Below are 14,253 nucleotides of genomic sequence, written 5' to 3'. Positions count from 1 at the left end.
CACTCTGTCTGAGCCTTGCTCTCTCACCACTGTGCTAGTTATGTCTCATCCCAGGACACAGAAGAGGGAAACACTCTCCCCAGGGCTCCACTTTAACCTAGCTCATGCCATCAGTCAGAGAAAACAGCATCATTTACAAATGCTGATTTTGCCTGAACATGGTCTTGTTCAGGCCAGAGATGTGCTCTGTATCCCACATTTCAACAGTGCTGGGCCTGAGTGGCAGTCCTCTCTTGATACTACAACTACCTGGAGGAAAAGCAGGTTGTGTTTCACTCTGGCAGTGTCTTCACGTGAAGGAGGTATGTCAACGGGATGAATATTCCCGAAATGTGACCTGGTGGGCTCACCTCATATGCCCAGAGCCTTGTGCACTGTGGACAAACAGAATCAAACCTGGAGCTAGAGCATGCCCTGGGCCCTGGGGGGACACCCCAATGCTATTCCCACCTGCCGGGCTGCCACTGGCTGGAACCCCAAGCTCTTCACCATTCTCCTTCACTGCTGGCCCCTCCTGGAAGAAAAGTCTAGAGCCCCCAAGTGCTGTGAGACAGAGAAATACTCCCACTTGGCCATATGAGCATGCTCTCTCCCCAAGAAGGACACTGGTAGTTGGCATACCTGCATTCACTCACACACCGTCCAGGCCAAGAAGTAGGTGGCACCCAGCACGCAGATAGCTCAGAGACTCAGGCTCTCACAGGTGGTGGGTTTCAGCCTTTCACAATTCAACAGGACAGCTGGGGACCTCACTAGGGGCGGTGCTAGCCCCCAGGATGGCCCCAGTGACCTCTGCCCCTGTGTAGTCCCACTCTGCCTAGGGATGACGCCTAAAGGCCCCAGGATGCTGTGGAAACGACAGACACAACTCCCAAACAGGTCATCCCTCAGATGGTGTACTGGGGGAGTCAGGGCCAAGTCACAAGGATGCTCAGAGCCCTTCAGAGAGTCCACACTGGGAGGTGCTGAGGCCCCCAGTCAACAGTCAGCACCACACTGCCAGCTCCACGGCTCTGGGCCACCCTGGAAGAGGATCCTTAGTCCCAGCCTACAGATTAGACTAGAGCCCTAAGGGACCCAAAGCAACACCATCCACAGTACTTCCTAAGCTGTCAAAGGACGACCCTCCTTGGAGGATGTTTTGTCATTGGAGCCATTTAAATTCTACTTTGCTAGGCAATCCTGAAGCTTCAAAGAAACTTTTACTCAACCTTCTTGGTATCATTTTTCTCAGGATGGACACAAGGTACAGAATTTACAAAACAGAGGCAGTGCTCTCTCTGTTCAAAATGACAAACCTGCTAGTCTGTTCAGGGCTCTGATCTAAGACAAGCAGTCAGGCCAGTGTAAGCAGAGAAGCAGCAGTGATCAAAGTGGAGACAGAAGAATGGCTGTCCCAGGCATGGACCAAGGCCACTGGCTCTGAGGATTGCCAGGATCACAGGGCCAGTCCACTGTGGCTTCTTACACTGCCCTCTCCATGAGTGTCTGAACAGCAGACCTTGCCTGTAACAGGCACTCCTCTCAGTCGCTGAGACCAGAAAAAGCCAGCAACGCAGACCACCTGCAGGTAGGTGGAGGCCATCACCCCACATGGGCTTCAGCTAGGTTCTCCCACGAGACCAGGTCACACCTCCCAGCATGGGGATCCCCTTTTCTCCCTAACTTGCTCAAAGGTGCCCACTGAAGGTCAGTGTTGCTGCCTGGACCTCACTAGAGAGCTCTCACCAAACTGAATGCCTCCATGAGGGCAGGATGGTGAAGACCAGGAGTCTCAGCAAGTGAAAGTATCTCTGAACCTCATGCTAGAAAATGGGAATAACACTATCTGCTCTGCTATTTCACAGTGCAACAAATGAGAAAAGCACTTGGAAACTTTGTAACTAACACAGTGGGGGTGCGGGTGGGGGGTGGGGGGTGGTATCATTAAGCAACTTCCAAACTATAAATGAGAAGTTGGTACTTTGATACAGAACAGGCCCATGAATTTAGACTACATTAAAAAAAAAAATCACTTACCCCACAATGAACATAGTTCTCTCCCAAAAACTCTTTCATGACATTTTTGCCAAAGTCCACTATGTTCTGTAGGTGCTGAAATATTTCTTCTGAGGTCTGCAAAAGAGAAGGACAAGAAGACCTCAACAACCGGGACCTCCTAGACTCTGACACCACCACAAGCCCCTGTCACATACAGGGCTGCCATGTATGTGGCCACAAAAAGCCACCAGTGGCCCTGGACCTGGAGGAAGGTAAGCCTCATCATGAAGACTGCCACACTCACTGGAGCTTCTGTCCCACAGGGCCCCCAGGCCCACCTCTGCATTGTACTCAGGGCCCCATGTGATTGTGAAACAAAGTTTGAGAACCATATCTGTGCCCCTGCCTTCCTCCCCACCAGGAACACACGTGGATCCCGCCAGTGGCCCGTGCACACCTTCTGAGGAATTCGACTTTAAAAATCGGTCCCATCCAAAAATCAGTGTTTAGATTTTATTCTTCAGCTTCTAGATGTAGAAATAAAATATTTTCTCCTCAGAGGTTCTTAAAGAATCAATAAGCTGTGAGATTTAGGTGAGACAGGAAATCATTCCTGTATCCCTCACTCTGACCCAAGGTGAGAAGTGCAAAGGGTTGATCACAGGTCTCGCTCAGGAGTGAGAGGGCTGTCTTCTTCAACCGCAGGCTGGGAGGTGCCTGACACATGGCTCAGGCTCTGGGGAGGTCTCAGTCTGAGCTGCCACCCAGGCACCATAAAACAGGCAGACCACAGTCTGCATTCCGGGGGACTACTGTATTAGAACAAAGCCTGTCAAAAAACCCCAGAACACGCCCAGTGGCTCCGTACGTAGAGCTGTGGACACAGGGCTTCTGACAAAAAGCTCTTCTTATTGACAGAATTAACACACACAACTCCCCACAAATAATGCAGCTGGCATCACACAGTGCCATTTATATAATAAAGAAAGGCGAATTGTTACCTTGGAAGACATTGCCTCAATAAACGTAAACAGGAAAAACTGAAAATAGAGGCATCCAGAGAACGCTGGCCCTTCACCGAGGCTAGGCTCTGTAGACCCTGAGTGGGGATAGAGGGGAGGGGATGGGGGCTAGAGGCAGCCTCTGAGATGTTTCTAGTTTCCACCTGGATTCCACAGAAACAGAACCACCCTGCACAATTCTCTTCAGCAGCTGCACCCTCCCATCCTGTGCCATCTTTCTCTGCACTAACCACACTGTCCCCAGATCTCACTGCAGCCCCACTGTGATGGCAGCCCCCAGCTTTCTCCCACAGTCCCCACTTTTCTTTCTATGAAGCTAACCTGCAAGTGTGCCCTTCATTTGCACAATCAGCCACCATTGATACCCATCAGCCATCCACCTCACCTTCTTTTCTGGCTGTTTCTCCATAACTCAAACGAGGTGAGGTGGTGACTCATGTCTCCTACACCCTGATCTTGAGCCCAATTTCTACTCATCACCCAACAACCACCAGCCCTGCCCCCACTGTGTGGGTGTGACGTGCAGCTCCTGCCTCTTCTCCCCTTTTAAGATAAGAGCCTATGCTCACACCTAGCCCCTCTGGACCTCCCTCCTTCCCCCCAGACCATGAAAGAGTAAAGGCTCCCACAGGGCTATGCCATATTGACCGCTGCGACCACTTAGATAAACACCACAATGACATCCCACCTCAATGTAGAGAAACACTGCAACTCAGTGGTCAGCAGGCATACAACAGAACAACAATGGCTTTCTGAGGGTGTCCACGGTACTCTGCCTGGTTGACTCAGTGAATAGAAACACAAGGCTCCATCTGAACTGCCTGTTGTGACTTGTAACACTGACTGTCTACCACAGCATCACAGACTTCATTTTCATTGATACAATTCCACAGATGGGGAAACTGAGGCAGCAGGGTGTAAGAAAATCGCCAAGGCAAAGCCAAGACCTGGCCCTGGGTTCCCCAGCCACAAGCAGAGCTCTCTGAACTAGTCAGGGAGGCTCCTGGCTCAGTACCCAGGGACTAACCATGATGACCCATAGTGACCCCAGCAGGTCAAAGTGCTGAATCCAGCACAAAAGATGGACACACTGCTTTCGGCATTGAATGCTTGTATCATATTCAAATTTCTAAAGTTAGCATTAAAACTTCTGCATCAGAAAAAAATCAAAGTTTTCTTAAATAATTATTTTAATGATTGGGTGGCAAATCCACTGATCTTACCTTCTTCCTATTAGGAGGAAACTTCAGAAAACGAAGCACCACACAACGCTATTGGAAAATAAAACAAAGTCTGATTAGTACCCACCCAAAGCCCGGGGATAAGGGTGGGTGGCTGTGGATAAGGAGCCATCCTCAGCAGTGCAGATGCTGGAAGCCCCACAGGCAGCCAGTGCCCCGGGGAGGAGGTGGGGGCCAGTACTGGGCCACACGTCTGGAGACACAGAGCAACCAGGAAAACCTGTGCTCTCTGACCTAGCCAGCCCACTCCCAGTAATTTATCTTAATTAAAGATGCACAGAAGATTTTAGCTACTGCATATAAAGGTACTGTTTATAATTCCAAATAAAATGGAAACAACCTAAACATCCAACAATAGTAGGATGGTTAAATACAGAGGGACATATTCCAGACCATGAAATACTATGCCGTCATTTACAAGAAAATAAGGAAGATCCGTATTTACAGACACAAAGGTACAGTCATCATCTACTGATAAATGAAAAAGATTACAGAATAGGGCTTATAGAATTAACCTATCTTTATATAAATATGTACATACACGTGTGTGTGTGTGTGTGTGTGTGTGTGTGTATTGTGAGTGTATGTATTAGAGAATGATGCATGGGTATAGTTCTATTTATGTAAAGCTCAAAAACAGACAAGACTAAGATCTCTGGCAGGTGGGATGGTCCCTAAGAAAGGCTCTAGAAGGGGCTGGTCATGAGAATACGGGTCCACGTATTTTGTCATAATCAAGCTGTATATACACATATGATCTGACCACTTTTCTGTAGATTTATTACTCTTCATTTTTTAAAGTTTGTAAAACAAAAAATTTTAAATAAAGTATGTGCATGCTGAGTTTGTATGAACTGTCTGAAAGGGCTTCTGAATAGGTAACCGCGTGTCCAGGTAGCACCAACTGGGAACTTATTTTTTAAAGTTCTGTTTATTTGGGTTTTCCAATTTTTTACAATGCTCATATAACATACATTACAAAAATGTTAAAAAACAAAAGTTTAAAAAATGGAAAAAAATAACCTTTTAAACTAGTGCAGCCTTTGAAATGGCGATTCTCCAAGGAAATAACCTGGATGTGTTGTAGAGCCTTGGTAATGGGGGAGATAATTCCATGTGGACAACTTTGGAAACCATTCCCATGGAGATAGGGAGTTCCAGGCAGAAGGGCTTGGGTCGGGAACCTGGACTGTGCTCAGGGAGAAGCAGTGAACAGGAGAAGGAGAGCAGAGGTGCAGGAGCTCGGGCACTGTCTGGAGCACTGGGATCTAGGTGGGGTGGGAGGAGCTGGTGATTGAAGAGGCTCAGAAAGTGCAGCTTTAGAACCCAAAACATGGCTGAGAGCAAGGAAGGCCCATAGAGACGAGATCCATTTCCCTAGCCCACAGACCCCCTGGCCTTCCTGCTCCACTCAGATGACGCACACTCTTCTCAAAACCCCAGACATCCATCATCTCCCTGAGCCCCAAGCTCAGACTTGGGGAAGCAAAGGTCGAGGACGTGCACATGGGCCTAACCCCTCCCAAATCCAGGCAGACATCAATATTCGATCATGGGCATCAACTGGCCAAGGAGTCCATCAAAATTCAAGGAAAGGGCTTCCCTGGTGGCGCAGTGGTTGAGAGTCCGCCTGCTGATGCAGGGGACACAGGTTCATGCCCCGGTCCGGGAAGATCCCACATGCCGCGCAGCGGCTGGGCCTGTGAGCCATGGCTGCTGAGCCTGCATGTCCGGAGCCTGTGCTCCGCAACGGGAGAGGCCACAACAGTGAGAGGCCCGCGTACCACCAAAAAAAAAAAAAAAAAAATTCAAGGAAAAACAAAAGCTGATATGCAGAAACCCTAATTCTAGGCAACATTCCAGAAACTCAGCCCCCCTAAAAGCACACTCACTTCTCACCTGGACTTCACTGTTTCTCAAGACCTGCTAAGAAATTCTGAGTGTCATGTTGTGTCTGCTTCATGGAAAACTGCTTTCTCTAGGGACCCATTTAAAACCGTCGCCAGAAACTGCCCACCTGCCCCATAGGAGCCGCAGTGTCAGCCTTGAAGGCCAGTCTCCACAAACTCAAGCACTCAGTGGGCACACCTATTCTGGACGGCGAGTGCTAACTGCCCCTTGTAAAGGTCTGACTGGGCTGGGTTGGTGGCCCTGTTACATGCCACGAGGCTGGCCATGGGACCAGACAACACCTATTCAAGTGGATAGCAGAGAAAAGGTGAGAAATCAACCTCACCAGCCCTGGTTGGCACAAAGACGCAGTTAGTCCAAGGGCCACCCATGGCATGGAGTGGGACTGATCCAGCCACCCACAGGGAGATTCCCACGAAGGAGCTGAAATCAACACATAATCTGGTAAGCACCAGGGCCCTGCAAGCTCACAAGGTCTTAACCAGTTGTGAAGGAAACAACTCCTTTCCTTTTAAACTAAATATCTGAAACCAGATTTTAAAACATACCCTCTTCATAGTGTCTAGGCTAAAATGCTAAGAACGAAGAGAAAGGGGTGAGACTAAGAAGAGGGGCTTAACAAGAGTTTCTGCACAGTCTGGGGCAGAAGCAGCTCTTCCCTGTTCCAAAGCAGGACAGGGAATCTTAGGCCGGGGCCACACCTTCTCTGTCCTTGAGGACAGAAAATCATGGTGTGCTCTCTCATACCGTGGAACACTAGATGAAAATCAAAGATTTTAACAAACTGAAAAAGTCAGTGAATGGAGAAATGACACATATAAACACATACACATTAAACAACCTCAAAACGTACAACACGCCACTTATAAAAGGAATAGAAAGCATTCAGTGCTGTGAGGGTCCCAGGCCATGGCAGGGGTGGGGGAGTACTGGCATGTCATGTGCCACGAGGCCTAGGAGATGCTCCTTCGATCCCCTCTGAGAACCCACCCAAGTCCTCAAAACACCAAGACATCAGCAAAGCCTGGCTCACAACAGCTCTAAAAGCACAACAATGTGAATGTCTGACAGCACAGGAACTCTGGCTGCCTAAGTGCTCTGCAGCCTTGAAAACTTGTGTGAAGAATTATCTACATATTTATGCTGTAGGGTTGAGTGAAAAAGCAGAAAACAAAAACAGACAGATAAGGATGCTTAAGTACCCAATAAAAGCATATAATACAAGGAAGTGCACCAAGTGTTAACAAAAATTATTTTCTTAGTAGGGAGACATTGGATGCTTTTTACTTTCTTCCTTCTGTATTTTCTGGGGCAGAGAGAGGAACAAATGATTGGTATTAAATAAAAATAAAAGACCACAAAAACAATATATAAAAGGGTCACCTGCCCATGTGAAGCCCAAGGAAGGAAACTTGTGGGTGGAATTAAGACTCCAGGGCCTCTTGGCAAAGACAGGTGTGAAGTGATCAGTCGCTGAAGCCTCACTGCTGGAGGACAAGCCCAAGTCAGGTCTTCCACCAGAGTGAGGATATAACCCAGGATGGGACCCCAAGAAGACCCCAGGGAAGCAGAGATCACGCAACTTTCAAGGGAAAGGGAGACAGATAAACACAACAACAGCAGAAGGAATCGACCCGCAGGGTGCTGCCCCAGGCATCCCAAAATGGCTCAGCCCTGCTTCTCAGTGAGGCCACCACCCACAGACACCCCACTCGGGCACAGCCCAGGTCTTCCATCAGAATACCCGTGACAGAATACCAAGCCAAGTCACTTGCCTCTGCTGACCAGAGACAACCAGAAACACACCCCAGGGCCCACAGAAGGATAAGAGGGACAAGGTGTGGGACGCATTGTTGGGCTGACAGCCTCAGACAGAACAGATGGAGGGTGACTCGAGACATCTCATACAGCAACTGTCCCCAACCTTTTTGGCACCAGGGACCAGTTTTGTGGAAGACAATTTTTCCACGGCGGAGGCCGGGGGGTGGCGGGGAGGGTGGTCCAGGCAGCAATGTCAGCGATGGGGAGCAGCAGATGAAGCTTCGCTCGCTTGCCCGTCACTCACCTCCTGCTGTGCGGCCTGGTTCCTAACAGGCCTCGGACCCATACCGGTCCACAGCCCGGGGGTTAGAAACCCCTGTCATAAAGGGGGGCCAAGGACTCCAAAGGGAGGCCAGACAGGAGGTGGAGACCACAGGTGGGGACAGCAGGTGTCTGGAATGGGCAGGACATTTTCCGTCCCATGTTTCACCTGCCTGTATGGACCCACAGCTGCCTCAGGACTGAAGCAGACACGGATGCAAGTTGTGAGGTAGGGGACAGGACAGTGGAGGTGTAAGCCCAGGTGACATTTGGGGGAAGGACACTTAGGGGCTGCAGCAGAAGAGGTGTTCAGATGGTCCCTAAAGGATGGAAAATCCAACAGTCAGAAGAGAATCAGAATGTTTTATAAAGACACACCACAAATGCATGGAATGCACAGTGAGGGTGCGTAGAGTGGAGCCTTCAAGGACCCCAGGTTCTCCAAGGCCACACAATGGCCACAGAGCAGGTGTCCGAACAAACCAAGAGGTAGGTGACCCAGTGCTGTGGTCTCGTCCTTCTGCAGCAGACATAGAAACCTTCCTTACCTTCCTGGTAAAAGGGGCAGCTGCTGTCCTGAGTTCTGCTGAGGAGGAAGAAGGTATTGTCAGGGCGGGGGAAGTGACCATGCCACCTTAGGATACCAGACCTAGACCAGCAGACCCCTACATGCTAGAAAGGCAGAGCTCAGCACTCACCAAGGCCAGGACTGGAAACCACCAAAGGGAATATATTTTGGAAATAACAAATCCTAACCTTTCAACTGCAGGTGATCCCAGGAATAAAGACAGGGCTACATGCACAGCTCTCCAATGAGACATCACCAAGAAGTCACATCAGCTGTATCAACCTGTATGAATATCATTAAAACTCTCAAATGCAGAATAAGTTACTTGTTAAAAAAAAATACTATAGGCAACAGAACGTTAAGACTCCTTATACTAGATTCAGGAGAAAATTTAGCCCAGGACTTGGGAATATGCCATTAAAAGAAGAAAGAAAGAAAAAAAAAAAGAGAGAACAACTCATTTGCTTCCAACAGCTCCATTAAGAAGTATGATCTACAAATCCTAAAACACAAGAGAAGAGAAACACACAGCTCCTGACTGCCTGAACCCCATATCTTCAGGACAAACACCCCAGGGCATCAAAACAATTGCAGAAAGGATCTGAAGCCCAATCAGAATCTTAGAAAGGCTATAAAACCTGAAAGATCAGGAACAAACTTTTGATAAAAGATCTTGGTTGGCGGGTCTTTCATGTTATCTCTGTCAACAGGAGGAAAACATCACAACAGCTTAGTGTGATAAAGGGAGTGGGCCCCTGTTTGCCCTGCACCCCAGAGGCGAGGGCAGCTGGAAGGCAGCTCAGTGCCTGGGGAGGAGTCTGCCTGGCCTGCCCTGGGTGACTCTCCACACTGAAGGCACATACGAGATCAAATGACAAACCAGACTTACAGTGACCTTCACAGGACAGGATGCCAAGCCAAAGCGAACAAGACCAAGGTAAAGAAGAGTCACTGCAGATGTAAAAGCAACACCACCACACGGAGAGAAATCCCACTTGGCAGCAGCGCACCTGAGGGCAGCGCCAGGCTTCGTGACCACAGCTCAGCATGAACTGGCACAGCCACTAGAACAAGTGACAGCACCCTCGGGCTACAGTAAGGAAAGGAAAGTACATGCCCACAAGGGAAGTGTCCTTGCCCAAGACCCCCCACAGGGTCAGTGCCGGGGACTCCAGGCACCCACTAGAGTAGTGTCAGGTTGGCCACAGCCTTAGAGCACCTCAGAGGGTCAGTGCCAGGGCCAAGGGCCAGTGCCTGGGAAAGGGTTAAATTGCACAGCTGGACCCAAGGATGCTGAGCACTGGGCCACAGGAAAACTGACAGCAACCTGTCAAGAACTGGCATATGGTTCAGGCCTCACACTGTCATCTCTTACTGCCCAACCCTGAGCACACACCACGCTATGGCCTCCTTCGGCCTGCACTTAGCTCCTCCATATCCAGGCCCCATTTTCTACAAGTCCTGTGCTCCTGGAAGCCTCCCAACCCACCAGCCTGGAAGGCTGTCTGTCTGTGTCTTATGCCATGTTCCTTCAGTGCAGATGCCAGGCCTCAGGACTGGCTGGCTGAAGGTATGTCGGGTTCTGACACTGGAAAGGAGTGGGGACAGACTCATCACTTTTTAAGGACCTTTCAATTCTGAAAGTAGATGATGCCCCCTCTGAGAAAGAGACCGTCTCCCGATCTGAAAGAAACCTGGTGAGGGTCACCCTCTACTTCAGAATGAACGAGGTGGGTCTGGAGAGTCCACCCATGGGAGCAGAAATACTTGGTGCTCACCCACCTTCTTCTATCCCACTCACACACACACACCCTCTCCTTGGGCACAGCAGGGTCCTGAAAGCTGCCTTCCAGGGCTCTGTCCTCCCTCAAGGCCCAGGCAAAGCACAAAGGTTTCTCCACACGCAAGGGTCAGAGTTCTCCCTTTACTCAGCGCCTTCACTTGGTGGGAACCTTTTCTTACAAGACTACTCGTGATGATAATCTTCAAATTCAAATGTTGAGCTAACAACAACCAAGCAGGAATGAGCATAGTAAAGCAAATTTAGATTTTAAATAAAGAATGAAGAGAACAGGTACAGGATAGCCTGATGACTCAGTTTAAAAGGGGGGAAAAAAAGGAAAAAGAAACATGACCCTAACACCTGGGGCTGTGCAACAAGGGAAGGGAAGGGGCCAGTTGCCCTGAAGGGTAGACACATGCTTGTCAGGGACAATGGAGAAGGCATCTGAGGGCCCAAGGCCTGGTGTTCTTTTACGCTGAGTCTGGAACTTGCTACTTCATCTGAGGCTACTTTTGAAACTCAGTACATTAGCCAAAAGAAGCCTTAATTAGCTTTACATAAAATGATGATATACCATGCAATCTTACTGAGGCATTGGAAGATGAGCTCCCCACGGGAGCTGTTGGGCTGGGTCAGCGCTTTTAACCGCCAAGTCCAAGGTGGATGATAGTTATCACTTGCATAACTTGTCCAGCTCCTCATCTTTCTATCAATTCCGCAAAGGGGATTCTGTTACTAGCTCCACTTTGAAAATGCAGAAACTGAGCCTGAGCCAGGCAGTGGTAGAACTGGGATTCTGCCCAGCTCTGTGTAACTGCAACTCCCATACTCTTAAGCCCTCAGTGACACCTATCACTCCTCCCCCAGCCCACCACATTCCTGCCTGGTTGCATTAGACAGCAAGATGTCAGAGAGATCTGGGCCTTCACACAAATCCACAAGCTTCTCTTCCTGGATTCAACTCACTGGGAGTCGTCACTGCACTCTCTGAAACTCTCTTCCTTACTGAATTAAGAAAGGGAAATTCTTTCAATTCTAAAAGATTCTGGAGAAGAACCTGTAGACAATGCTCCACTAATATTAACAACAGCAGCAGGAGAACAGCAATTCCCTGCATCTCAGGGAGGTAACAGCACCCCAAGCACTTTGCTTCTTTCTCCTGACCTTGCCCGTACCCTGTATCTTCCCTAAGGTTACTCGGGACGGCCTCACCGCAGCTGGGCAGTCGCAGGCGGCACCGTGTGAGGCCGGGATGGGGAGCGTTGGAAGGACGCGGAACAAACCCGGGGGGAAAAGGTGACACTGGAGGAACAGTGAACCGATCTGGAGGGAGGGGAGTGCTGGGGAGACATGGCACCAACCTAGGGGGAGGAGAGCGCTGGGGGGACGCGGAACTGATCTGGGGGAAGGCGGTGATACCAGCGGGACGCGGAACTGACCCGACGGGGTGGGGTGATGCTGGGGGGACGCGAAACTTATCGCGGGGCAGTGACACTGGGGGAACGCGCAACCGACCGGAAGGAGGGCTGCTGGGGAACCGATCCGGGGGTAATGGGTCCTGAGGGGATGCAGAACCGACCTGAGCGGATGGGGTGCTTGGGGGACGCGGAACCCACCGGGAGTAGGGTAAGGGCCCTGAACCGCGCCGACAGTGAACCGCTCACCTGTGCGTGGGCCACCACTAGGCTCTTGTTGCCTTCACCGTGGTACCCCCATTCATTCTCGTCCATCTTCCCCTCGTCCATCCCACGGTGCGGCCCTGGAGCCTCGCGGGGCCACGAGCTGAGGGCCGCGGGTTCGCCTAGGAACCAGCCGCAGCCGACCGGGGAGGAGCTCCTGTCAGCCGCCGCCTCAGCTAGACCCAGCCGCCCGCACTCGCAGGCGCTGGCCGCCGGAAGCCACGCCCCCAACATCTCCCATGGCCGAGCCGGGCAACTTCCGGGTTCGCTCCCGCTTCTCCTCTGTTGACCACGGTGGTGGATGGACTGGCGGCCATCTTAGGTGCTGGCAGAGTGACTCACTTCCGGAGCGCGATCTTGAGAACCGGAAGAGAGGCTTCCGGCCTGGGCGCCGGAAGTGAGGCAAGCGGGCGGAGCCGTCTGCTACCCGGCGACCAGCACTGGCCTGGTGGGGAACATGAGTCTAGGCGGGCTGGGGTTAGAGCGGTACTGGCGCTCTAGGAGCCAGGGGGTCCCAGTGGGGCTGGGGGCGGGGGACGCCCAGGCAAGTCGGGAGCTTGGAAGGGGATGGTCCAGGCGGGCCGGGGGCGGGTGGTCCCTAGAGCTGGAGCCCGCTTAGTCATGGGGCCTCAGCCTTCTTTTCTGTAGAATGGGATACATTTCTCACTCAGCGGGTTATTAATATCCTCGTTTGCTCTTTACCTGATGCAGAATCACCCCAGTAGTCCCAGGAAGTGGAAACATTGTGGTCCACACCTTACAAATGAGGATACGTAGCTCAAAGAGGCAAGCGGACTCCTAAATGGCGCTCTTGTCGGAGTGTTACCTGAAAAACTGGCTTTGCCTTTTGGTGGGTGTCAAGCCAGAAGACAAAGAGTGGGAGAAGGAAGGATTTATTACTTGGAACAAGTAAGGAGAATGCTGCGGCTTTTTCCCAAAGCAGTGTCTCCCCAAAGAGCAAAATTGAGGAAGTTTTAAGCTAAGGTAACATGTGTATTCATAAAGGGCTTGGGCAGTCAGAGTCCAAGCTTTAGTTGAATGAAGTCATGAGGGTCAGAAAAGGTCTACATCATCCCTTAGGTCCCAGCTGATCTGGTAGTTGAGCACTTCAGACTACTCTTTACCATTGAAACAGAATTGAGAGTCTTTACTACTGATATATCATCTTTGCTATTGTTACTTCTCTTGCCTGATAATAGTTTGTTCTTTTTTTCTCTTAAGATCATTACTGAGACCTGTTGAAGGGCAAGCGTTGTGGCCAGGCTTAAAATGACTTAGGCCAAAAATGGCTTTTCTTATGTCAAGAAAGCCATGCCCAGGGGATTCCCTGGTGGTGCAGTGGTTGAGAATCTGCCTGCCAATGCAGGGGACACGGGTTTGTGCCCTGGTCTGGGAAGATCCCACATGCCGCGGAGCAAATGGGCCCGTGAGCCACAACTACTGAGCCTGCGTGTCTGGAGCCTGTGCTCCGCAACAAGAGAGGCCGCGATAGTGAGAGACCCACGCACCGCGATGAGGAGTGGACCCCGCTTGCCGCAACTAGAGCAAGCCCTCGCACAGAAACGAAGACCCAACACAGCCAAAAATAAATAAATAAAAATTTTTTTAAAAATACGGGAGTCCATGTATTAAAAAGAAAGCCATGCCTGGATTTCTTTTTCCGGGGACCTCCCCTACCCTATCTGCCTACAGGAGGAGTAGGTTTCGTTGAATCTTGAGGGATGTACCTTGAGCAGGAGGTCTGAATTCTGCCCTTGCCACTTAATGGCAGTGAAGCGCAGGGCAGATCTCTTCCCTTCTCTGGGCCTCAATTTATTCACTGTTGACGTGGGACTAATGATACCACCTTATAGAGCTGCTATGAGGATTAAATTAGATTAGTGATTCTCAGACTCCTACTCTCAAAACCATTTTATACTTTTTAAAAATGATTGACGGGAGTTCCCTGGCAGTGCAGTGGTTAGGACTCCATGCTCTTACTGCCAAG

The 14,253-nt window shown here is 50.3% G+C and overlaps 1 protein-coding gene and 1 long non-coding RNA gene across 5 annotated transcripts in view; one reads left to right on the top strand and one right to left on the bottom strand.

The window, feature by feature from the left end:
- IPPK (inositol-pentakisphosphate 2-kinase) overlaps nt 1-12,458 on the bottom strand; it is a 50,076-nt gene extending 37,618 nt beyond the window's left edge. Inside the window, exons 1-4 of one of the 3 annotated variants that reach the window (XM_060155476.1) lie at nt 12,252-12,326; nt 4,226-4,273; nt 2,982-3,079; nt 2,020-2,115 (exon numbers count right to left, since the gene is read on the bottom strand). In XM_060155476.1, coding sequence (XP_060011459.1) covers nt 2,020-2,115; nt 2,982-2,993 — 108 coding nt within the window. In that variant the 5' untranslated portion in view covers nt 2,994-3,079; nt 4,226-4,273; nt 12,252-12,326. Of the gene's footprint in view, nt 1-2,019; nt 2,116-2,981; nt 3,080-4,225; nt 4,274-12,251 lie in introns of all 3 variants that reach the window. The other 2 variants (XM_060155475.1, XM_060155477.1) reach the window with 2 other exon arrangements.
- A 192-nt stretch (nt 12,459-12,650) lies between these two features.
- LOC132522986 (uncharacterized) lies at nt 12,651-13,878 on the top strand. Of its 2 annotated transcripts, none has more exons than XR_009541398.1 (3): nt 12,651-12,714; nt 12,978-13,175; nt 13,488-13,878. It is a non-coding gene; the product is annotated as an uncharacterized LOC132522986 (long non-coding RNA). The 2 variants fall into 2 exon arrangements; XR_009541397.1 differs by having other exon boundaries at nt 12,688-12,752.
- Nucleotides 13,879-14,253: the final 375 nt, after the last annotated feature.

Source organism: Lagenorhynchus albirostris, chromosome 7 (genome assembly GCF_949774975.1).
Source record: "Lagenorhynchus albirostris chromosome 7, mLagAlb1.1, whole genome shotgun sequence".
Classification (NCBI taxonomy): Eukaryota; Metazoa; Chordata; class Mammalia; order Artiodactyla; family Delphinidae; genus Lagenorhynchus; species Lagenorhynchus albirostris.
This window is presented reverse-complemented; position numbering and strand designations above follow the sequence as displayed.